Here is a 26,706-nt window from a genome sequence, read left to right as displayed (position 1 = left end):
TAGAGCCAAAAACAAAAAATGTCTTATGACGCCTTCTTGAAAAGCCAGGACATTTTGAAATGAGCATTTTAGCTTTATTTTCAGGCGTCCTACAAGGATAAAATTGTATAAAAAAAAATGTTTTTTTAAATAATCGATTCAGCCCCTAAAGCCCATTTTGCTTTGCAATGAATAGAGCAAGAAAAAAAGTCTCAGTAAACTAAAAGACACCATTTTAGGGGTCCAGAATGACAAATTCAGATTTCTTGAAAATTGAATCCCATTTCACTTACAATGTGAAATTTAGTAGACATAAACATGACTAGAAACCATGCCTGGAAAAACAACAACATTTTGCTATTTTGGTTGAAAACCATTTTCGGGTCATTTCCAAAGTGCTCCTTGAAAGGTTTTCTAAGAGCCTGAAAAAACACAATTTTGTTTTGTAGAGGCCAATTTAGAGTCAATTTGTCCATTTCCAGGTGAATGCCTCCTGTAGATTTTCTCCAATTCTGACCAAATTTAACCAAGCACACTCGACAGATGGTCGAAGCTTAATTGTGAGGAATAGGATTTTCCATCAATTGAGCTGGGCGGGAAATGGCGGCGAAGTTTGACGCCTCGCCATCAAACACGAATCTCTAATAAGTCCATTTCATCAGGTCAGAACTTCGCCTGACATCTCGGCTACGTCGATGGCTCGTCTTTGCAAAATGATGCATGTACGTGCGCACATCTGTGCACCAGCGCATCTCGTGGGTCGCGTGCCCACACACGCACACGCACGCACACACACGCACTGTGTTGTGACACGGAAGCGATGTGGACACCGGAGGGTTAACAATAAATGACCTCGTTGTTAAGATACTTGCATTGCACATCTGGTTGCTCTCACGTAAACATTTGCGCGCAAGCAAAATCAATGGAGCGCGTGAAGTTTGATGGATGCGCGCGTCAAACAAACAAGTGGGAGCAGGAAATGCTTTGTGTTCCCAGAGCACAACACGAGGGTCGTCTGTGAACACAATTATTTGGAAAGGTACCAAAAATATTGCAATACAAACAAAATCTATTTTAAAAAAAATAGTTAAGACATATATATATGAAAATAATTCAAAGTAATCTACAAATGTATCCCAAAAAATTATGCAAAAACTATAACAGTAATATATAATAATAATGAATGCAAAATGTATTTTAAAAAATAGAAAAGACTAAACTGAAATAGATTCTACGATGTATAAAATTTAAAATTTATATGTAAAATGTCTTACAAAATCCTCATACGATGGCGTATTATGGCCAGGTATAAATATATTTATTAGAAGGTGGGGGCAATATTCAGAGAGAAAAAAACTTGCAAATGTGCCACCAAAAACATGTAAATTTGCCACTTTAATAAAGTGGCAAATTTACGAGAAAAATTTACAAGAAAAATTTACAAGAAAAATTTACGAGAAATACTACTCGGATGTCTGTGACGTTACTTTTCGGTCGGGTTTTCAAATAAGGAGATTGTAATGGCTGAAAAAAAATAGACTCTACGATGTATAAAATTTAAAATTTATATGTAAAATGTATTACAAAATCTTCATACGATGGCGTATTATGGCCAGGTATAAATATATTTATTAGAAGGTGGGGGCAATATTCAGAGAAAAAAAACTTGCAAATGTGCCACTTTAATAAAGTGGCAAATTTACGAGAAAAATTTACAAGAAAAATTTACAAGAAAAATTTACGAGAAATACTACTCGGATGTCTGTGACGTTACTTTTCGGTCGGGTTTTCAAATGAGGAGATTGTAATGGCTGTAAAAAAAAAAATAGACATTTACAATTAAAATACAAACTATAATAATAATGTTGAAGTGAAGAAAAAAATATTAAAATGTGATTAAAAAAAAAAATTTGACCAAAAAAAACCTATTGGAAACAATAGACGTCAAGAAAAGAAGCAGAAGAGAATAAAATGACGCTCACACGCGAGTTTGTCAGGTGACGCGGTCGCCTAGCAACAAGCCAGGCCACGCGCGGCTCGTGGCGACTAAATCAAACGTTGACGAGGAAGGCGCTTGACGCGGAACTTGTTGCTTATTCATGTTCCTCGCGCCGCCCTCGGCCTCTTTGTTTGCCGCAAACAAAACACCACCTCTGTCCCTCCTCATCGCAATGCGCCGCGACACCTCTTTGCAACTTGGCCACCCTCAGCCAGCACGCGCTCGCTCGCACGCACGCACACACGCGCTCGCACGCGCTCATCCGACGCCGTCGCCACACCAAAAGACGGCAGACAGATGGCAAAACACAGAAAGGGGGGGGAAAAGAAAGGAAAAACGGAAGGCAGCGGAAACGCTTGTTAGCGCCCCAGCGGCCCAAATAAACGCAAGATGACACACCTGACGGATAATTAGTCTCGGGAGCGTTTTGGCTGTCAACACACACGCATGCAAAGCGCCGCCCGTGTGTGCGTGCGTGTAAGCTAATGGGCATCCTGGCACACATAATCACGCCGTTAATCACCGGCGGTTCGCGCCGCGCCCGCTTTTAAAAAAAAAGTCAATAGCGGTCCAAAAGGCTAAAATGGGACACATCAGTCAGCGTGTTTAATGGGCGACCCACATCAACGCACCCACACACACACACGCACACGCACGCGATGAGCCTCCTTGCCTCACCTTACACAAGACTTAAAAAAAAAAAAAAGCTGGATTTTACGCGTCGTCAGCCAACGTCACGTGGAATCCGCAGCTGGATGCTTTTGCCAATTTTTTTTTTACACGCGAGGCTCCCAGATCAATTTTATGACACCTTAAAGCTGCTCAAAGAAAAGATGCTAAAAGCCACAATGAGCTTGTTTTAAGAGCGCGGAAGAACAAACAGCATAAAGTACAAACTTTACAACACGGATCATTTTTGCTTGAGCTTTTTTGGCGTCACAAAACAACAAGTGATGGCAAACAGGGAAGACATGAAAATAAAACAACATTGGAGGGAAAAAATACACTTTGTGATGGAGAAATGTAAAAAAGTGACATTAGGGCTGCAAGTATTGATTCTAATTTCCTCAATCGATTTGATTTCGATTCACAAGAGTGCCGTTCGATTCGATTTTGAGTTTCCCGATTCAATTTGATTCACTTCATTTCAATCCGAATCCGAGGTTATTTATGGAACATCAATTATTTTTAAATGTCAAAGACATGATAAAAAAAATCTCCAAATATTAAGTTCCAATGTAAATTTTGCAGTAACTGGTTGATTTAGTTTTTTAATGAAAGTAACGTGTGTTACAATCACTTCGGTGTTGACATCAGCAAGGATGAGATGAAAATAGTTTCCTAATTCTAATTTAATAATTGTAAATATAAACTTAAAATACTCTGAATTATCTTAAAGTGCTATAAGTCAGATCTTTCATAAATTTAAGAAAATACTTTTAAATTGGTTTGAACAGTAAATTTCAAGAAAACTGGCCTTTAAAATTCTATTTTCTTAAGAATTTATTGGGGGGAGTCCAATATCGATTCATAAAACCATGAATCAATATTGGACTCGAAAAGAACAATCGATTCAATATTGATGATTCGATTCTTTAAACCCGGCCCTTTTTCTTTGTATTCCGGTTAGCAAAAGTGTGACGACGACCAAACGGGAGTTAAGGAGACCTTTAAAGAGCCTTTGGCAGATCTCATGAGAGAATTATTTTTTCGCTTGGCATAAAATAGATATTAAAACGATGGCACATCATAGCAGGCTACTGACTGCAAACAGTAGATATGTAATGAAGCCTCATCCATCTTGTTGCGCGTGTGTGTGTGTGTGTGTGCTTTTGTGAGGTAATTAGGTAATCAACAGATGCGGCAGACAGACACACAGGAAGCGGCTTGTTAGGAGAGCCAAGCGGAGATGCAAATAGATAATGAGAGAGACGGCGTATAAACAGCAAGAAATGAAATGGAAATGGAGGGATGACGTCCCGGGAGGGGGGGGGGGGTGGGGGCGTCGACCAGGAGACGGGAGGAGAATCAGACATGAGCGCAGGTGTTGTCGACAGCCTCCAACGCCACATTTTACTGACGCCAGCCACCAACAAGTGACAGTTGCACGGGGCGGGCTTTTGTAAGCAAAGAAATAAGCGGCTGTCGTCAAGAAAGTGCATGAAATGCTGCCACTCTCCTCAGGAAGACCAAAAACAGACCCAAAATGCTTACAAATTGGCTGATAATATGCCGGTGAGCGTGCATGATATGCTGCTGCTTGCTAAACCTCTAATAATGCCAGTGTCACTGAAATAATCATAAAAATAATTAGAATAAAAATAGATATACATTTGTTTTAGTCAAGACAGTGCATGACATGCTGCACTGAAAAACTGAGGCAATATCCGGTGATATCGCAAAAATGCCACCCAGTACTGCTCTAGTAGAGCAAATCCTACTTGGGTGCTACAAAAATGATTAAAGAAATACATTTATGATCGCGCATGATATGCTGCTTGCAGCCATGGCAAGCTCATCTAAACAACAGTGTACACAAAATGAGGTGATTGTGCATGATATGCTGCTATGCCTCCGTTTGTTTTTTTGTTTTTTTGTTTTTTTGCACTTCAGATTTCATCTGAGGCAGTCAAGAGAGTACATGATATGCTGCTTGTTGTCATGTGCAGATCAACAGCGGAGAGACAAAAATCGACATCATGCCCAAAATTTGGACAAATCTGCTAACAAACCGGGACAAGTGAAAGTGCATGTTATGCTTCTACGTAAACCAGCACTGCTGTAGTGGATCAAATCATAATTTGTTGCTGCAGGAACAATCAGAGAAACATGTTTCATTGAGACCGTGCATGATATGCGTGTCGATGCAATGTGATTGTGCAAGACATGTTGCAAAAAATGGGATGGATACACTTTGTTGTCATTGAAATGAAATACGGCAGTCACGCTAGTACATGATATGCTGCCGTGCTTCACTCAATTCGGGAGATTAGTAAGAAATGAAACGATCAGACGTGAAACAAACTGAGCTTTTTTTGACTGAAAATCAAACTGCCATCAAATGTAAGATTGGTTTAAAAAAAACAAAAATCTCAGTCGACTGTTACGCCTCACAAGACTTTGAAAGTCAAAAACAAATAAAACAAAGCAATGCAAATCTCAGTTGTGCGAATGTGCATGATATGCGGCTGCCGTTACGACTTCGACCGATCAGTTTTTTCTTCCTGTGAAACAGAAACATTTCTGTAAGTGTGACGACAAACACAGTCAGCGATCGTGCATGACATGCCGTCTTGCGCTGGAAAATCGGAATTGTCGCGCCGGCCGCCATCGCCGCCCTCTCGCCGCCCTCCAGCCGAGCGCCGCAACTTTGTTTTTCCGCTCTTTTTACCGGCGTTTTCCCCCTTTTGAGCCTTTTAGGCGGCCGCCGTCCCGGGAGAAGCCGGCTGGCTTGTTTGCCGCCGTTCATGCATGTCGAGGCGCTCGCTCGCCACTCAAGGACGGCAGCGCTCGGCTTTTTGATTAACGCGATGAAAAGAATCAATTAAACAGCACTTGCGGGACTTCGCCGGCGAGAAAGCCGGAGAAGCCGAGGTGGGGGGGGGGGGGGCACAAAAGAAGGATGAGCAAAAAGTGCTACGGGAAAACAAGAGGGAATTTGTTTGAGGGAGGCGTTGGTTTTCATCGTCCCAATGAACACCAGGGTAGACATTTGCATTTTCTTTTATTCTGGGTTGAGATCAATGTGGTCAAAGGTCAAAGGCGCAACTGATGACCCCTTTCAATCTTTGCTTGCAGTCACATTTCGATATTTGTCAGAGGCATTTATTTGAATTTGCACAAAAGTACAAATGAGAGTAAAGATTATTTGAGTATCATTTTATTCTTACTAATGTTATCCAGTTAAAGCATAACCGCTTTCATTTCTCACGGTTTTGATATTTGAGGGAGACGCTTACATTAAAAACGCATATGCGAGGGTCGAGACCGCCTGAGTACGATTTTATTCGATTCTTCAGTTTCTTTCACCGCAGTTAAAGGCAACGCTAATTTCCGAGTTTGTTTCCTTGTCATAAGATTTTGATATTTGAGGGAGGCGTTTAGATGAATAGTTTAAATGCCTGTGAGGGTAGAGACTCATTTGAGTTGCATTTTATTCTCGGACCTTATCGGCACATCGAATTGACCAGTTTGTTTCCTTGTCGTGATACGTTGATATTTGAGGGAGGCATTTATTTTGATAGTTTGAATCCACATGCGAGCGTACAGTAGACGACTTGCGTCACATTTTGCATACTTTCGTTCAGATCAATAATTTGTTGTATTTCAAAGTGGAAGTCGTTGACCCCAATCGAATTTGTTAATTGAGGAGAGGCTTTTTGTCTGTATGAGGAACGAGGGAAATATCTTGTATATTCATATTTCATTCATATATTTCCAGGCTGACCAGGATTTCATTTGCTAAAGCGGACAATGCACCCGGAAATGTTGCCAAATGTACAAAATATCGATTTGAATGAAGGCGCCTTATTGAAGGAGGCGTTTATTATGCGCACAAATGCATGCCTAAAATTACAACAAGGATCTTGAATTCGTTTCATTAACTACTGCATCAGTCATGTGACTGTGTGACGCGGTACAACTCGTTACCTGCTTCCCATTATTAGGTTTTGATACTTGGAGAGAGGCATTTATTTTTATTTTTTTTCAAAGTAGAAAATTGAAACGTTAATAATAGAGTACATTTGGATATTTGGAGAGAGGAATCCCTCGGGAAGACGGCTGTTGTGTGTGAATGATGAAATAGACTTAAGCAGAAGAGTTTAAGAGTTAAGAAGGTTTATTATGAGTACACCTTGATATATTTGGGGAGAGGCATTTATTGAAGTAAATGATTTAAACATGGCTGCTATTTGTAGACGTGAACATTTGCAGTAAATTGTTAGAAATTCCAAGCATCGACTGAAAGGAGGTTTTGATCATTGGCACATGTTTGGATATTTAAGGAGAGGTGTTTATTTGTTTAAGTGCAAGTGACCAAAGGAAATATGAAAATAATGACGCAATTTCCAAGCACAACCATTTATTTAAGGGAGGTATTAAATGTTAGTACAAGAGCATACAGTATAACGGTGCAATATAAAAGGAGGACAGGCAAGGAGTGGAATCTCATTTTTACACCTGAAGCCCGCGCTGGGGGAGGCTCGTATGGGGGGGGGCAAGAATTAGCGTTAGCTCGCAGAGCGCGACACCTCGCTAGTCCTGTGAGGACGGTGGCGGCAACATGGCGGGTCCCACGCTTAATTACCCGCCACATGCTGCGACGCCCCGCTCCCGGGGGGTGTTTAACAGGGTGGGGGACGTCGGGAGCGAGGCGTTGAGGAATGGGGGTATTAGCGCCACGGGACCGGCTGGCATGAGGGTTATTTAAAGTGTGACCTAGAAAAAAAAAGAAAAGAAAAAAGGAGTATGTTGGCTGCGTGGATATTTGCGTCGTGACGTTATCCCACGCGTGTGATGGAGCGTGCGCAGGTGGCCGAGGTCATTGCACTGAGCGACAGAATGATGCTAAGCTAGCGAACGCCTCGCCTACCGGAGAGCGCTAATTAGCCGACGCGGGTCAGAGCTCGGGGCTAGCGTCGAGGGGGATCAGCTTGTATGGGGAGGGAGGGCGCGACTGTGACTTTGTATGTCATGTGTTCATTTACATAAATGTGTACATCATTTAATAAAACACATTTCTAGTTGAGGGAGGCGTTTATTATTCGTCAATGCATGAGTAAAGCTTGAAAAAGACTCCTGAGTGTATTCTAGTAAGTAATAATATTAATGGGGAACAAATTGCCCGCGTTTCCTTGCCATTCAAATTTTGATATTTGGGGAGAGGCATTTAAAAAAAAAAAAAGTAGTGAAAAGTGAAATAAACCCAATAGTCTTGTTCTACCTTAATGCCTGACTATTGGGTTTATTTCATCTTTTAATAGTGCACGCAGCACAAGTCATTGGCGGAACAAATGACCCGCTTGTTTCCTCACCTCACATTTTGATATTTAGGGAGAGGCATTCATTTATTCAGTTGGATGACGCACTCCAACCGATTCAGACGCAGCCACAATTTGAGGAACTACAGAAATATTACAATGTTGGGTTTATTTGATTAACTCTCAATAATATGGCACATATTATAGTGGATCAAATGAGTTGATCGTTTCCTCACATTTCGATATTTGCAGAGGAGTTTATTTTTTCAAATGGACGACGGTACACGGTTACTAATTGAGACACAGGTAATATTTCCCTACATGATGAAACGTCAAAATGTGTACTTGATATATTTCAAATCATACCAGAATGAATTCAGGTATTTATTTGAGGGAGGCACTTTTCACACGATTGGGCAGATACTATTTGTGTCATCACTTCTTGTTGTTTCTGATCAATAATCGGGTTCGTTAAAGGCTTAGCTAACGGCCCATTTGTTTGAGTGTGGCAGACACATTTTGATATACGTGGAGAGGCATTTATTTGTTCAAGTGTATGCCGACTCATGGACTTAAGACCACTATTTGGCTCCATAAGGCATCGAGAGTCTGCATGAACAAAAGTAAGAGCAGCGTTTATCATCTGCACGTATTTTGATATATATTTGAGGCATTTATTTATTTAAATAGACGATGAATCGAGACTTTGTGGCTTTATGTGGAAATACGGAACTATTTACTCAATCGGGAACTAATTCCCCCCACGTTTGTCTGCCTCCACATTCGTATTTGTATTTCCATCGACGCCTGGCCTGATCTATTGGAGGGCGAGGCATTCATCGCATATGCCAAAAAGTGTCGTGAATGTGAACTTGAGACGAGGTGACGGACGTCACTTAGAATGACAGGAAGTTGAAGGCGACGCGTCCCTGAAGACGAACGCGTCCAGCCTCAGCATTTTTACTTCTGGGAGTCGAAGGCATTAACTCTTTGACTGCCAGACGTTTTCAGAAAAGGGATGCCGTGGGTGCCAGCCGATTTAAGCATTTTGACTGATCTTTCAAGGTCCACAGAAAATTATGTGTTTGGACTATGGAAACACACATACTACCAAATGAAAGATTGGACTCTCATCTTTCATCAGAAAAAAAAAGTTTGTTTCTACCTTATTCCGTTTTTCAGTAATCAACAATAGAAAATGGTTAGTTTCACCTCTGTTTTGAAACAAACGTCTTTTAACGTCTTTGGCACTCCTCCATAGGATTTTACTAAACGTTATTTAACGTTTTTGGCAGTCAAAGAGTTAACGCCGCACTCCCGAGAAATGTGCATTCGAACCCCCGGGGTGCGTTGAGACGGAGGCATCAAGTGCTGCCTTCAGGGACCCTCCCGTCTGTCTCGTCAGAATGACTTGAACAGCGCATGGGTCGGAAAAAAGTGCCGTGAAAAGTTGACGTGATCAAGCAACAGATTTGTGAAACCTGAATTCAAACTGCCGCTCGACAAGACACGAGACACGTTTGGAAGCATTTTGGGAAATTGTTGGACTGAACGCTTAAAAGACTGCAGGTGTCAAGTGTTAAGAATTAATCGGCATCGATATTAATATTAATTAATGGTTCTTTTATTCTAACTGAAAAGAACAAAACATTTATGTATTGTACATCGAATATTGTTTTTATTGTAATGCAGATGAATTGATTGCTTGTGTTTGTAAACGGCAAAAGAGGACCATGAAAAAAATTGAAATAAATTGCAACAAGATTTTTTTTTTTAGAGAGTTCATAAAATGTTACAATATACAAAATAGAATACATTCTATAAGCACAAACAAATATTTTTCTAACACCGTCCCCAAACCAACATGACGTCTTCGGCTTAATGTTGACGACGCGGCTTACTCGTCCCGTCCTGTCAAACGTTTCAGAGATCTTGCATGGATTTAGCAGAACTTATTCACGTGACGGGGAAAAAAAAACTGTGGGTTTGCTTTATGCACATTTGTCAGCTTTAAAGCAATCTTATCGCGTATATATATATATATATATATATATATATATATATATATGTAGCCTACACGTAAGAGTAATTAGCATACGGTGGCCCCGTCAACAAGTCATTTTGTATCGAAGGTTTTGTTCCGAGCGGGGATGAAGGCATGTGATCAATTCCCACGCTCATTCATAAAAAAATGTGCTAATATCTCATTAGAGATTAATACCCATCAGATCCTTTTAATTAGCCAGCCAGCCCACACTATCGCACTCGCTCAGAGTGTGTGTGCGTGTGTGTGTGCGTGTGTGTGTGCGTGTGTGTGTGCGTGTTTCACTCCCACCTCGTCGTCAAGCTCTCGTAATAATTGGGAACGCGTATCTGGTCTGTCGTGTGTGAGCGCGCGTGTGTATGTGTGCGTTCTTGTGTGTGTGCGCGCGTGTGTGTGCGTGTGTTCCACCCACCTTGTCATCAAGCTCTTCTTGTTCTTTTGTGTTGCGAGTATGCACCTATTTTGGATTGTCGGGACCGACAGTCCTCGCGAGAATGCGGATCGAGGGTGATCCGGACGTAGACTCGATGTGGACGTGGAACGTGTCCATCTGGAAGCGCTTGAAAGGCTCACATCTTAAATTGCCATCCAAGTTTCATACTTGAATCGCATTGTCCATCCAAATCCTGGATTCACATCTAAATCCCAGATCCAGATCCCGGATTTACATGTCGTCAAATCCTTCGCACCTTTAGATCGACTTTCCCAGATTTGTATTCTAGTCGCAGCCTAAGTGTGCATGCTGGATTCTCACCCAAGATCAACAGCTGAGGTTCAGATCCTCGCTCTGCATTCTAGATCCTCGTTGCTTGATCAACATCTGAGATTTGCATGCAAGATCCAAATCCACGAGTCACATTTTAGATCTGCATACTAAACCCTCCTCACTAATCTCCATCCTCGACCTCCTCCATAGTTTACACGTCAACATTCGAGAGCGAAATCCTGGATCCGAACACATCTCAAGCCTCTCTGCATTCTAGATCTTGCAGCGCCACAGACTTGAACTTGACTTGAGATTCAGGTCAAAGCGTCCTGGACACATTCCTGATCCAAAACCGAGACCTCCATGCTCGATCCTCATCCTGAGATCTACATTCTAGATTTGCACCCAAGGTCCTCATCCTAGATTCACATCTTGGATCGATCTAACCCACAAGGCAGAACTATTTTCCTAGATTCACGGATTCCCATTCCAGATCCGCATTCGTGAGATTTGCCTCCGACATCTAGCGTACGCGTTCGAACATCCTCGGATTCTCCGCTGAAGATCCAAGCAACTCGTTGACAATTTTGAGCGACACCTTGTTGGAAAATAATGAAACGTGCGCGTCCGTCCGTCTCCTACCTGGCGCTGGCGGTGGACGACGACTTCCTCTGGCACATGACGGCCAGCGAGCCTCCGCCGGGCGCCATTTCCTGTTTGATCTCCCAGGCCACCAGGTCGCTGGGCTTCACCGCCAGGAAGCTGATGCCCGACTGGAACCACACCCTGAAAATGCCCACAAAACGCACGCTGGTCAGCGCTAATGCTAATGCAATGCTAACGCGGCAGGCTTCCAAATTAGCGTCGCAGGTCAGGGTTAGGCTTTCAAAGATGGCTTTTAAGGCGGGATTGGGGTTTCAAAATAAGAGCTTCCAGCACATATAAGCTTTCTAAATGATGCTTTCAGGACAGGGTCAGGTTTATAAGCTAGGGTTGGGGGTTCAAAGTAAGAGGTCTGGTTCCAATTGAGGGGTTTCAAACCCAGATTCAGATTTGAAGACAGACGGGTTTAGGGTTCCAAATTATGATATAAAACCAAAAATAAGGTTTCAAGAAGGGTTCGGCCTTCAAACAAGGGTTTCAAGCAAAGATTAGGGTTCCAAATTATGATTTCAAGGCAGAGTGGGGATTTTCAGCCAAGGTAGGAGTTTCCAAGGAGCTTTTCAAGGCGGGACTTAAGGGTTTTAAGCGATGGTTACGGTTTCAAAGTAAGGGTTAAAGGTAGGGTTCGAGGTCCAAATGAGGATTTCAAGCAAGGGTCGGGTGACAAAGTAAGAATTCAAAATAAGGAGTTTCAAGGAAAGACATTTTCCATTGGGGCTTTGAAGACAAAATAAAAGGTGAGGTTTTAACATAGAATTCGGGTTTGAAATTGAGGTTCAAATCAAGATGAAAGTATCTTGATACAATATATCTGCTTGAAACATGCACTTGGACGTCGCACGTGCGCGCGTTGGCAAACGAAACGTCTCCCCGGATTCTTGAGTTGATTTGGATTCAAGACACGAGAAGAAGCAAAACAATGTCATCATTATTCTTCCGCTTGTTGTTATTTTTGTGCGCGTGTTGATTCAAGTCTTGCCAAACGCATCACACGCGCGCGCGCGCCTCCTCCCGCTTCCACTTCCATCCTTTCCTACACCGGATGTGAAAGCCTAACATTCAACATCACTCTCATGCATGTCAAGGAATGCGTTTCAAAAATGACTCATTAGTGCAAAGAAAACACAATTTCTTTGATGGACAACAACAAAAAAAAAAACGTGCTCTTGAGGTGGTTAATCAACTTCCTGCAGCTTCCAACACACACAAGCACGCACGCGCCTCCTTCAAAATGTCTTACAAAAGGGAAAAAAGAGGCTGTTTTGCTCACTTTAAAGGCCTTCAATGTAAAAAAAAAAAAGTCAAGCCCGCGAGATCATTCTTATCGGAACAAAAAAGGTACGCAAGCCGGCAGCCGCATGTTTTATATATCGTAAAACATGATTTATACATAGAATAACCTCTTTTAAACAGGATAACATTTGTTTTGCATGTGGTATGTTTTTAAAAACTCTTTGACTGCCAAAAACGTTAAATAACGTTTAGTAAAATCCTATGGAGGAGTGCCAAAGACGTTAAAAGACGTTTGTTTCAAAACAGAGGTGAAACTAACCATTTTCTATTGTTGATTACTGAAGAACGGAATAAGGTAGAAACAAACTTTTTTTTCTGATGAAAGATGAGAGTCCAATCTTTCATTTGGTAGTATGTGTGTTTCCATAGTCCAAACACATAATTTTCTGTGGACCTTGAAAGATCAGTCAAAATGCTTAAATCGACGGCATCCCTTTTCTGAAAACGTCTGGCAGTCAAAGAGTTAAATAAAGTATAATAGGTGTTTACGTGTAGTATGTATTTTACGCACAGTATAAGAGCATAATATGTATTATAAAATGTCGTTTTAAAATATAATATAATGACTGCTATACAGTTTAAAATGAATCTCATATTTAATATAACGCATTTGATATGTGGTTTGAAATGTGAATTATGAAGAATTAGAGTTGGAGAAGACACCAACACAAGCTTTTTTGTTTTGTGCGGGTTCCAGGCTTCTCGCAAAAGCTCTCAAAAACGTCCGAGCGGGAGTACAACGCCAAATTGCCGAGCTTCTGTGGCCGAGCCTGGCAAGGAGCTTTGGCGAATAATCTGCTCGTCTCCAGTTTTAAATGACAAAGACTGAGCAGTTATGTCAACTTTACTACTGCGGTTGCAGATTATTCTCACGTGTCGTACCAAGAGCTCTCCGTGGTATTAAAAGAAAAGAAAAAAATGATAAAAGCGTGTGTCTTTGTGAGTTGCTCTGTATGCTAATAGCGCACCGCTAATCTAAAGCGCGGCTCAAGGCTCAAAGGTTAAAACAGTCGCCTGCTGCGGGAAAAGATGTGGCGCGTCGGGGTTCCATTACTGTCATTAAAAAAAAAAAAAGGTTTTTTTTTTTTAAAAAAAGCTCTGAATTCTCTCACTCGCTGGCTGTTTTTCAACAACACTCGAAACTTGTTTATGCGCTCGCACACGTCGCCCGGCAGCTGCCGACGATCCCGCTCTTCATGCGCAACACGTGCGCAAGTGGCGCACTTGAAAAAGCTGCAGGAAGACGCAGCCGTTGGAAATAACACATCCACGTTACCATGCAAAGACAAAAGCATCGCCGTGGCAGCAAACGCCGCAAGAACGCCGCTGACAACAACATAACACTTCAGGGCTGTGCCCAGAAAGCGCCAAAGATTAGAGCAATCTGATTGGACGCTCACGTGGAAATAACGCCTCACCAACCGCTGAAGCCACACCTCAGCCAAGACATCAGGTTGAAAGCAAGATACTAAATGAATACTAACAATGGAGAACAACCAGGTCTGAAGATTTATATCCAAAAGGAGATTAGGAGCAGTAGGACGAGCTCGGGCGAAAAGGAGACTGCGGAGTATAATATTGCAGCAAACATTAGCATATGTCGGCATGAGATAGAAATGTAAATGGCACATACAAAACAAAACAAAAATCTGCATGTGGTGAAAAAAAAGAGCATCCCACAATGTTTTTATCCAAGTTGAGATCAAGGGCAAAACGACAAGAAAATGGCATAATGAAAGTGGGGTATAATGCTACTGCTAACAGGGTAAGCAAAGTTTTTCAGACATTGGCGAAAGATATCAACACCACTGGAGTATGAGGTTCCTCTCAGATTTATCCAGGAAGAGAATAAGGGCAGCAAAGAAATAGAGCACTTCAGCAAAACAGAGACTGTGAAGTATAATATTGTATCTTAAAGCGGAAGCAATATAGATGCCCTAACAAAAATCCGCAGTTGGCAAGAAAGATTTTATCCATGAGGAGACTGAGGGCAGTAAGACAACGGAGTGGTGCAGCAATGGTGAGACTGCACAGTATAATACTGCAACTTATAACAACACGTCATAGCAGTACATGAGGAGCCCTTCAGTTTTATCCAAGAGGAGACTGAGGGCAGGCCAACGGAGCAGCACAGAAAGTGGAGAATGCGCAGTACGACTACTAGCATTGTGAGACAGACACAGTGAAGACAATGCCGATTTGTTGAGTTTTAGCCAAAGGAAGAGACAACATTAGCTTGCTTGCCACGCGTGTGCCCGCACCGCCGCCACGAAGCACTTTTTGAAGAAAAAGAAGCCATCTTGAGTGAGGGCGTGAAGAGGGCGGCAAGTGACAGCGAGACGAATGGAGACAGAAGAGAAAATGACAGGACGGTGGCGGCGACCTTTCCCAGATGCACGAGCGGCGGCTAAACAAATTGACTCGCTGCTTTTCTCTCTGCACGCCGCCGATTGTGTTTGACGGACAGGTCGGCCCCTCCTCCCGCCGTCTGTCCGTCCGTCTCCCGTTCCAGGTGCTGTGCCGTGATAACAAACATTTTTTTTCATTCTATTACTAGAAATATAGAAAAGTAGGTGACCACCAGCGGACCTTTTCAGTCAGTTAACCGCACGTTTGGTACATGGTTGGAAAGCTAAATGCTAAATGGTGACCTTAATAGAGCCAACATTTGTTTCTTAAATGGATTCTCTAAAAACACCGCATTCAAAAATAATCCCAACTCTAGCAAAGGGTAATCCTATCCTAAAGTCAAAAACAAGCACCAACCTTGACCATAACCCCCCAAACCTTAACTAAAACCACAAACCCTAACTCCAACCGCTAATCCCTATCCAACACATAACCCTTACTCTAACAGTCACCCAAAATCCTTCACTCAAAATCGAACCCAGACCTAACTCCAATGCCAACCTTGACTCAAATTCTCAACCCCTAACCATCATTTTTATTCCTCGATTTAACCCTAAACTTAAACTCTATTTTTAACCACTACCCCTAAAAACTGTACTAAAACCCAAACCTATGACTTTAATCTTAACCTAACTCACCTGAACTCTAGCTCTCACCCTAAACCCGACTCCAACACTGTCAACGAGAAACTCCTAAACATCTTACCAAACCTCCCCTGTAACAAATTGTAAACCCTAATCCAAACTCACAACGCTTCCTCGACCCGTAATCCCAACTGCTGAATCCCAAATTGATTATTTTGGATTAACGCCAACTCAAATCCCAAATTCAACTCTAACGCTTTTAACCCATGACTCTATCACTAAACCTCAAGCCATAAACCGAACCCCTGACCTTAACCCCATCCCAAATTCTAACCTCTACCCCTAAGACCGAACAAACCCGCAAACTCAGATCTTTAAGCCTAACCCTAAAACCAGACACGAACTACAACCTCCAGCCCAGAAATTTCACTAACTCCTAAATCTAAACAAACGAATAAACTAGGGATGTCCTGATCCGATCTTGTGATCGGAAATCGGGCCCGATCACGAGGTTGCTGACTCGATCGGAATTGGACCTTGTCTCCCTATCAGGACTCTTTTTTGTAACTTTTTATTCGATCTGGAGTTGCGCGGTGGCACAGAGTGAGACTTCCTTTTCCCACACATTTTTTTTGTTTGTTGTGAAGTTGGTTTGTTTCCCACACACATTTAGACACTATTTTTTCTTTTTAAAGTAAAACATTAGGTTAGCCCATCAATTTGTGTAAAGTCGCACGCTTTGCAACGGCCACAGTAGGTTGTCAAAAATAAAACCCTTGTGAAAAATGAATATACTGGCCAATAACAGCCCTTTGGCTCACTCCTAGATATGCCAAAAACCCTTTTTTCTCCTTGATAAAGTGCCGAGGCATCAGATGGGGACTCGGAATCGTCCGACTCGGGTCCTAAAAAGTGTGATCGGGACATCCCAGTACTAAACTGTAATCCATCAAAGCCCTTCGGACGCCTCTTTTGAAGCCATTTTGGGACTGCAGCGACAATTGCCTTGAAGTGACATTCGAACCTGGCTCAGATCTGTTGTCATTTGTTGGACACGTTTCCAAAATCGGATCCTGTTCATCGTAACATATCGAATTCAAGATGTCGCTGAAAAGACTTGAGGCACAGTGTTGCGTCTCCAGACATCGGCGCCGTCTCCTCCTGGAAGGTGCGCTTGGCGTCCCCTCAGCGCTCCCCCGGAATGCTTTCAACATACACCTACTCGCTGCTCTCATCCCGCTCGCACCTTCTTTCTCTCGCCCGTCCCTCCGAGTCTGCATCGTCTTCTTCTTCTTCCCCCGTAACTCTCGCTTCCTCCCGCTGTGCCGCTCTTACGCAACCGCCACACAAATGCTTCCCGATTTCGACGGCTGACAAAGAAATGGCTTTCCTGATGCGGGTTTTCCGGACGCATTCAGATTTTCACGCTGAGCCGATACCAGGGCCTCAACTGTGCTCATTTTAACCATGAGACGTACTGAAAACAGCAACAGTGGAGGGGCATGAGAATCTCCTGAGTGATCTGAGAGGAGACGAAGGGCAGATAAGAACGCTGCAGCAAAGTGGAGACTGTGGAGTATTAACACTGCAACCGCTTGGGGTCAACCAACATTAGCTTGTTTTGGCGATTGATATGTTGCGGAGATTTACCCAAGAGCAAGGAGGAGACTGTGGAGTAAACACTGCAGCTAACAGGGTAGACCATCTATATCACGTGTCACAGCAAAACATGGCAACATATGAACAACAATGGAGGGAAGAATGAGGGTTTCCTGAGTTTTACCAACAAGGAGACTTAGGGCAGTGAGGAGCACTACAGCATATTGCTACATCTGTAAGAAAACATTAGGACTAAATGCAGTAGAAAAATATGCTATGGAGGAGAATGAGGGTATTCTAAATTTGATTTAAAAAATGAGACTATGGGCAGCAAGGGAACAGAACGCCTTAGCAAAGTGGGGACTGCGGTGCACAATATTGCTGATACCGTGGCAAAATAGCGTAAGCATGTATCCAAACAAGCCCCCTCAGAGGAATAGAACTAGGATCTCTTGAGTTTTACTAAAGAGGAGACTGAGGGCAAGAAGAAAAATGCTGACAGAGTGATGACTGTGGCGTATAAAATGCAGCAGTAAGTTAAGCGGGCTGAAACACAACAAGAGACAATAGAACAAGTGTCTGCTGATTTTTTTTTTTCCGCTAGTGGAGACTAAGGGCAATCACGAACTAGAGTAATGCAGCAAAGTGGAGACTGTGGAGCACAATACTGCTGATGGCACGCTAAGCTAACATTAGCATGCATCACAACAAACGTGAACGGCGAAGAGCCCCAAGAGGAGGCCCATGGCGGGAAGGAAACGGGGCTCGGGAGCAAAGTGGAGACTCTGGAGCCTAATACTGCAGCTGTAAGCCAAGTTATGAGCTTTTGAGCCAGAAAAAAAGAAAGACAAGAAATCTCTCCTGTGGCTTGTGATTCAATGTTCCCGTTTAGGGCGTGCGATGTCGTCCAGTCGCGCGTTGCGGCGTCCCGCAATGCCGGGCGGCTCATTAATGCGGCCTGCCTCTCAGCGCTCTCCACTGGAGGACTCATTACCACATTCTTCTTCTTCTTCTTCTTCTTCAGCTCTAATCTCTGCCTAATAGCACACACACTCGCACACGCACTCGCTAACGCACACGCGGTAACGCGCACAGCTGTGCGGCCACATCAATCCTCCGTTTTGTCGTCTCGGTGGCCAAAAGCGAAAACATTTCGCGGACTCTGATTAGACGCGACGACAGCGTGACGACGCACCTGCTGGGCTGGAAGGACGACGAGTAGAAGAAGAAGAAGAAGAAGAAGAAGAAGAAGAAGAGTGATGGCAGGAAATAACCTCATCCTGTTGAAAAGTTGTCATGCTGGAAGATTATCCACAAGTCGCTCACGAATAGAAATAATGCGTGTGTCCGTTTGTTTGGGGGTGAATGAGCATAATATAGTTTGTGTGTGTTTGTGTGGGCGTGTGATTGTGTATATGTGTTAATGTCGGAGACTGACATTCTCTACTTGAGTAAAAGTACAGTTACTTGTGTAAAAAAAAAAAAAAAAAAAAACTTAAATCTCAAAACTCAAATAATTACTCAAGTAAAAGTTTTTTATTTTAATACAAAAAAAAGTATATATTTTTTTTAAGTATTTTTACCGGATCAGGCCTGAGATTTAGCCAGCCAGGCTGAGCCAGTCGGGCTCCTAACGTGGGAAATTGAGGTCGCCGGACAATTTTCCGGGTAGCCCGACCCTTTGACCCTTTGACCCTTTGACCCTTTGACCCTTTGACCCTAATGCAGGGCTCTACGTTTAAAGGAACCCCGAATGTAATGACAAGTTTGCTCAATATTATTTATTTGGTTTTTGCTAACATAACTATGAGAATCCTTTTCAAAAAACATTTCCAGTTCAATACATTCTGTAGGAACTTTATTTTGGAAATACGCCGCCATTGTTATTGAGGTCGCGACGCATTCCGTACGCAGTGACGGCGAATGGCGGCTGCCTCTCTGCCGAGCGAAGTGACACGCGTGTAAAGAAAAGGAGTTCAGCCGAAAGTAGCGTTCCGAAAGAAACGACATAGAGTCGCCCTCGCCGACGTCGTGCTCTCGTCATTCGTCAAGCGTTTTCATCTTCCCTTTAAAAAACGCCTGCTTTCTTTATAGTCGTGGTTGTAGAAGCTTTTTTTTCTCAAGGCAAGTGCAAGGAATTAAATTACATTCGATACAACAGTAAGCGCTTCCAGTACGTTTAGGAGTACAATAGCTCACATTTATCTGGAGCTCAACACACACTTTGAACACCGGGTGGCGGCACTGGGCGCCCCCCACGTAATGACGTACTTCACTGAGACAGCTGAAGAAGAAAGTCACGGATGATCACTGGATGTTAGCATCGTGTACTGACTGCTTAAATATGAATAGAAGACTGATTGCTAAGAATGCTGCACAGATAATCGAACCCAAAGTCCGCTACAAGCACAGACAACGACCCCCTTGCAATTTAAGACTATTTATGGCTTTTATCTGCCGTGATTGAGTTGCAAAGAAGTTACAGGCTATGCTAACGGCCACAGTGAACGCAAGCTAATAGCGCACTCGTCGCACACTCGAATGGCAAAAACAGAAGAATGGAAGAAGTTTCACGATACTCGTCGAGAAATCACGGTTTCAAATGAACGTGTTTTTTTATGTCCTGACTCTTCCACTTGCGATCACTTTCAGGTCGAATGGCACCGTCGACGCATTTTTGAGTTGCCATTGGCGAGCTGGCGAACGCTAAAGCTCAGCCGTGCCGGATGGATGTTCCCTGCGACCTCAATTCGAAAGATATTTAGCGAATGGAGCAAAAATGACCCTCATGTTTACGGGTTGTTCGAATCGAGCCAATCGCACGTCGTGTGATCGCGTGTCGTAGAGCCAATCGCAGGCTGGGTTGTGATGGAACCGTGTGAAATGCTTCTTATGATTGGCAGAGCCAGGAGACATTGACGGCTGATTTCTTCTTCCAGGTCAAGTAAAAAGTACAGACACTCATGTTGAAATGTAACGGATAAAAGCAAAAAGTAGTGTAAAAAATAAAAAATCAGCAAAGTACAAAGTACAGAAAAAAACTACTCAAGTAAAGTAACAAAAGTACTTGTACTTCCTTAGTTCCCATCTCTGCTTAATCTGTTTGTGTACGTTTATGTTTTTGTGCTTGTATGTGATTGCGTGCGAATAAGAATGTGCGTGCGTGTGCGTGTAAGGTATCCGGATTATGTTCTTCCTACTAATCACCAGATGACTACAGTGCACTACTTACTTTAGTGAATTAGCCGCTTGCCTAATAAATGCTAATTGGGAGGCGGGGCGGGTGTGCGGGGGTGGGGGGGAATCTGGGGGGGGGGGTTGGGATGGAGACCGCAGAAGCAAAGAGTGCGAAAAGTGAAATAAAGACGGAATAAATGAGCTTAGTGGCGCATATAGACCCGGACAATAGCCACCAGCCATGTTCTCTCAACACAAAGGACCACGAAGACGGCGTGAAAGGACTCGACGCGGGAATCTAAGATTAGCACACCAGAGGTAGGCGCGAGTGTTTCACGCCTGTAAACACGCGTTGGCCAAAACAAAAGGCGTAGCATCGGAGCATCAAACGGCGAGTTGTCATCGTCCCCCGCAAACACAACCGTCACGGCCTCTCGTGTTGCTTTGATGTTAGCGCGCCGCCATTTTATGCGCTTCATTAGGCACGCCCACCATTACCGTTACCATGTATGTGGATGATAGATGAGCGCGATCAATATTTTACATAGTGGAGTTAAGCTAGTAGCGAATAAGGCTAGCCTTAGCCTATTGTTCCCATTTTAGCAGCAGACATCTGATAAAAAGACAGAAAAGGAAAGAATGAAGACGAAACACAAACAAAGCGTAAGAGCATTTTTTGTTCTCGTCCAGGTTCGTTAGTCAGTCATAACAGCCGAGCTAATGTCCTTGCCGAGCCTAATGGGCAGATTAGTGCGGCTAATTAGCTTCAACGAAGCGGCCAGCGGGAATCGAGGTGGCCGGTCACTCGCTCGGTCATGGAGGGCGAGACGAGCGACTGTTTCAAATAAGCTTCTGGTTCAAGATCAACGGTTTTACGCCTCTCTTGGCGAAGGAAATAAAGCTGGTAATGAAAATAAATAGAAACATGAGCACCTGTGACAACTTGCAAAAGATGTGCACGCCAAAAGTGTCGAGATAGACCGATAACCGATATTCATTTTTAAAGCCGTTTATGTTTATTGAACAACTTTTAGGGTTCATAAAATATTGGAGTTAAAAAAAAATAAAAAATCTTAATCAATAGAAATCTTTGTTTTAAAAAAGGAAAAAACTGAAGGTGCAGAGAGTTCCCAGGGGCAGAAGCATCTCTGAAAATAAAAATGAAAAATTAATAATAATATGAATGAATTTCCTGAAGTTAACACTTCTTTTTTTAATGGATCTATTATCAGCCATATGATTCTTCAAATTGGCTGATGGTGATGTTCGACAAAATGCTGGATATTGGCATCCCTCAGGGATCTTTAGCAGGTACCCCATAAGGCCACTGTTTGTAAGGTTTGTAGGTTTTCCATCTCCTAAAAGGTGCACACTAACGCGCGCAGGCCGAAAAAAACGGGAGTGCTTCGAAAGATTAACAATCCACGGATTCACTTTATTAAAACAAAAGGAAAAAAACAATGGGTTTGGCGCCGCCACGCGTTACAATTATTGGAGGCCTGTACGGCATCAAAAACGAAAACGAAAAAGTCCACACAAACTACACAAAGGCAAAGAAGCGCTTGACACACTCTTCTCAACACACACACTCCACACACACACACACTTCACACCCTCCAGGCACTCGCAGTCTTGTCTTCAACGCGCTAATTAGCGTCACTCACTAAGGTTTGACTGTGATCGGCGCCGACGACGAGCGGGATGGAGTTTGGCGGCGGGCGAATCGTCGCCAAGGAACGTCCACGACGCTGCAAGACGCTCACGCGGGAAGAAGAAGCAAAAGAGTGAAAGTTTAACGGGTTAGCAAAGTGCGTCGGATGCCAGTGAAATAGCTTTTGTGATCATCATTATTTATTTGAAGTCGTCCTCCAGCCATCCTGCTGATTTCAGATTTCAGCTGCTTGGGGCTGATGTGCGGGACTTTTGAGGAGTGACGAGCGACACCGTTCGTCAACCACTCAAATGCTACGAGATCAATAGTTTCATGTTCAAGTTTTGATTTGCTTTTTGCTTTTAAAGTCAACCACGGAGATGTTTTGTGAATAGAAAACCTTAGTTGATTATGAAAATATCCCCGCGAGTGCTTATTGTTGAGTGAGTCGAAAACATCCTCCCTCTCTTACGCTTTTGGAATTACTTTTCTTTTTAAACGCAAGAGTAGCCACACCAGCATGATTTTAGAAAAGTGTTTATTATTGTATCTAAATAAAGAATAAAGAATATCTTCCAATGATTATTGACGTATAGTCTGCTGCTTTGTTTAAATAACGGGTTACAACACAATGCTAGTTTCATTAGCCCGTCTATGGCATTTTGCCTTGTGCGTTAGCATTAAGCTAGTGGACGCTTGTCAGAAAAAAACACAGCGTGTTCTTTTGTTTTTGTTGAGTCTTAATTCAGGTGGGAGGGGCAATAAACAGCATGCAGCCGATTGGTCGCGCCACTCCACAGTGCTGCGCACGTTGTGTCGTCACGTGTGTGCGTGTCGTCACGCGTCACGCGTGTGCGTGTCGTCACGCGTGTGCGTGTCGGCCGGTGGCTGCCTCGTGCTTTTCGAGAATGCTTGTGCTTGTTTGGGGTGCCCTTGAAATGCAAATGTGTGGCCGCTTTGGATTGTGTGCGCGCCTGGCTGCTTGTAGCACTACAGAGGAGCGCTCCATTTAGACACAGGCGTGCCTCTGTGCCCCCGTCCTTTTTTTGTACCGGGAAGGCTGCGGCTGCTTGAAGCCGTGCCACGCTTTACTCTTTGCGTCGTCTGCGTGTTCTTTTATTCCGCACTTACCTCCAAGTTACCCCAGCAGCTAGGAAACACTTTGGGGATTTGGATATTCCCCCCACCCCACAACATATCTCTGAAAATATGTTTCAAATCATTTCCCAGGTTACGTAGAAAAATTGGTTTAAAGAGATGAAATAATTACTGTATAGATTTATTATTTTTTAAATATAATGATGCATCAAATGTTTCATTCAAGTTAATAAATATGTTCAAAGAATTTTATAAAATATTTGAAAATGTGTTTCTAATATTTTAAAATAATTTATCATCTTTAAATACTTTGCGTATTTTTAAAAAATTTATAATTTTATTCTAAAAATATTTTCCCATGAAATTATTGAAGGTAATTTAATAATTAGGGTTCTTTAAAAAAAAACAAAAAAAAACATTCATATTAAAAAAAAAATTTTTAAAAAGCATAAATACATCATATATTTTGAAAACGTGAAAATGTTTCAAAATGTGTTCTAGTAATTTTATCATTCAAAAAATATATTACAAATGTTTATTATTTGTCATTGTTTATATGTATGGATAAAATATATTCATATGAAATAGTCAAGTAATGATTTTGTCAATATCTAATCTTTTTCCTTCCTAAACCGAGATTTACAGAATATTTTTAATGTTTTTAACATGGTCAAATACATATTATTTTGTAAATGATGTTGAAAAAAATGACTTTTGAAAACACGTCTTCATAATCTTTCTACGGCATTTTTGCAGCTCGAGTCCCAATTTGCTCCCTTTCATGATCGGGATTCAGCCTGTGGAAATATTTCCGCCATTGTGCGGGCTGCAATTTACTGCCGACCCGCTCCGGCGCCGTCACATACGTGCCTTCATCGTGCCCGTTTTTTCTTTTATTGTTAAAAAAAGAAAGAAAAGTGAGCCAACGCAGGGGGGGTGACGCAAGCAGTTTGGACCAAGGCTCGTCGTCAGTTCCCCCGCCGATTTAAGTCCTCTTGAAAGCGCCACAAAAGGCCCAAAGCGGCTGAATGCAAGTTTGTTTAAAGCCGGGCCGCCATCTCAGTTATTTTTTTTTTTTTTTCTGTGCTCCGGCTGCCAGCAACATGCAAACTGAAATCACCTCACCAAGACGGTTCAACGCACCCTGAACAGGTTGAACGGAACAGGAAAGAGCCACATGCTGCGTCACCAAGCCAGGCAGGGATGGGAATAAGAGTTTAGCCATTCCCATTCCATTATCCATAGCGTTTATTAATCAGATTCCTTATCAATTCTTAATTATCATTGGATGAGGGAATGAAATATGTCAAATGTTATCATTGATGTCTGTAGGGATCCAAATTATTGAATTATGTCATAACAATTTTCAGCCAAAAAGAAATGTCAGAGTTCGGACTATAAAATCCACCCCAAATTTGAAAGAGTTGGCAAAAATGTTTGTCGAAAACACACGGAGGAATTCTTACAAAAACTACCAAAACGCTCCGTATTTTTGGAGCACAAGTCACCCCAAAATTTGCAAAAGCAACAAAGTCATCGCAACCATTTGGGACTTCACAACTACCAAATGTGCCCAAGCAGTGCAATGCAAAGCCACATTTTCCAAAATGTTTGAGGAAAAAATATGCCTTGCAAGTCATTCAAAATGACTCCCAACTTTTGCCTATTCTTTTTTTTTTTTGTGCACGAAATACACATCTCGTGTCTCACAAAAGCATACAAAATGAAGCCACAAAAAAGTTTTTAGGGGAAATACACTCAAATAATACACGAAACCTTCCGAAATGAAATGCTTAAATCAGACGATTTTTGAATCCTTTTTTTGGAGCCTCTAAATGTGTTTGGCACAAAAGGTCACCAAACCACGTTAGGTCAGTATTTTCCGGACATGCACGTGATCATGATGGAGCTCAGCGCACATTCCGTTGAGCGTCTTGAGCGTCTTGATGGTTGACTGCAGCCAAATGCGGAAAGCGGCCCCTGCAGGATATAAAAAAAGCGCTGGAGGCTTTTTGCTCATCTCCATCAGCCGCGTTTCTATAAGTCGAGCTTTTATCTGCTTGCAGGCGTCCACATGTTTTTTTTTGCTCTTTTCTTTCCGTTCCATTTCTTCACAATTGCCTTCTTTCCGCTTTAATTCACGGCAGAGGGGGAAAAAAGTAAATGTTCTCGTTTTTGTGCATTTCGCCGTTTGCTCGACATGACGGGGAGCCCCCGTGACGCCCCCCCCCCCAACCCCCCCAACCCCCTTCCAGGCTTCAACTCCAGCCTTCTAACACGATGGATATAATCAGAACATGTCAAGTCAAACTAAAACAAAATTTGAGTTTTGAAGTTTGGCGTCTCGCCGTCACAAGTAACCGTAATAATTTCAAAGTTTGAAAATTCAGGTCCCAGCACTCCTTTTCGCTTCGCAACATGCTATTTAATAAGCATGTCTATTATGAGAAGCTTGACCAGAAAGTCTCAGGAATCCGACCCTCAAAAGATATCTTAAAACCAGGACCAGCAGGTACAGAGAATGAGTGTTTTAAGGTTTTTAATTTTTGGTTTTTAAGGATACGATGAAGCACTTTACTGGAGTGGTATTCTAATTTCCTTGTATTTATTGATTTGCAATTAAAATAAAGGCATTCCGATTCTGATACAGGAAGACGGTCATTTGGGTTCCGAGCGGCACTTTTTAGGCTTATTACTTATCTTACTTACTTACTTACTTAGGCTATAACTTCTCCTTCTTAGAATCGTCTTAAAATGCGGTCCTTCAAGTCGGTTTCATGTGGAAATATCAACTTTGGTACGCACGTCTATCATGAGTAGAGCCACAAAAAAAGTCTCCAGAAGCCTAAAAAGAGGAAGTCTTCCATTTTGAATTGAAGCCGCCATTTTGCACTTCTTCCCAGGTGTTCTCATCAAAGGTCACTTTCGCAAGAGTTCACGCCAGAAAAGAAACTTGGGTATGAAAGAGCGGTTTCGGGCTGGAATGTTGCATTTTTGCCTGCCTGCCGCCCGCTCATTTTGCTCTTTTTGTCCGCTTGCCAGGCAAATAACGGCGTCATGAATATTCCTTCATTTACGGCTAACGTGACGGAAGCGCGGGATTACGCGGAGAAACAAAGACGGGCTTTCAGGCGTCTCCCGGGCCTCACTTAAGGCCTTAACAAGCTAGGACGGACGATTTATGGAGTCCCGTTTATAGTCGACAGTCGCGTTGTTGTTTTCTTCTAATCAATCTTTTTTGTCATGTTTTACATGAACTCAGTGTCGCGCGTCTTCTCGCTGGCATGTTTTGCTTTGCTTTGTTTTGTGCGGACGCCAGCGAGTCAAATCAATGCGGGGGGCTTTGGACAAATAAACGCCGGCAAAGTGGCCACCGGGGGACTCCACCGCTTCCTCACAAGTTGATCTCTTCTCTGATCCCGAGAAGAAGAAAAAATCGACTAAGCTCTTCCAACACGCACGCACGCACACACGCACGCACGCACACACACAATGAAAAGGTAACGCAAGAAAGGCTAAACTC

At 42.7% G+C, this 26,706-nt stretch overlaps 1 protein-coding gene across 2 annotated transcripts in view; it reads right to left on the bottom strand.

Moving 5' to 3' along the window:
* The window catches only part of LOC144048811 (transmembrane protein 132B), a 126,714-nt gene that overhangs the window by 42,037 nt on the left and 57,971 nt on the right, over positions 1 to 26,706 (bottom strand). For both annotated transcript variants that reach the window (XM_077561191.1, XM_077561192.1), the window contains exon 4: positions 11,352 to 11,495. In XM_077561191.1, the coding sequence (XP_077417317.1) occupies positions 11,352 to 11,495 (144 nt within the window). The remainder of the gene's footprint in view (positions 1 to 11,351; positions 11,496 to 26,706) is intronic.

The sequence above is a fragment of the Vanacampus margaritifer genome, chromosome 3 (assembly GCF_051991255.1).
Source record: "Vanacampus margaritifer isolate UIUO_Vmar chromosome 3, RoL_Vmar_1.0, whole genome shotgun sequence".
Classification (NCBI taxonomy): domain Eukaryota; kingdom Metazoa; phylum Chordata; class Actinopteri; order Syngnathiformes; family Syngnathidae; genus Vanacampus; species Vanacampus margaritifer.
Note: the sequence above shows the minus strand (reverse complement) of the source record. Positions and strands in the feature narration are given on the sequence as shown.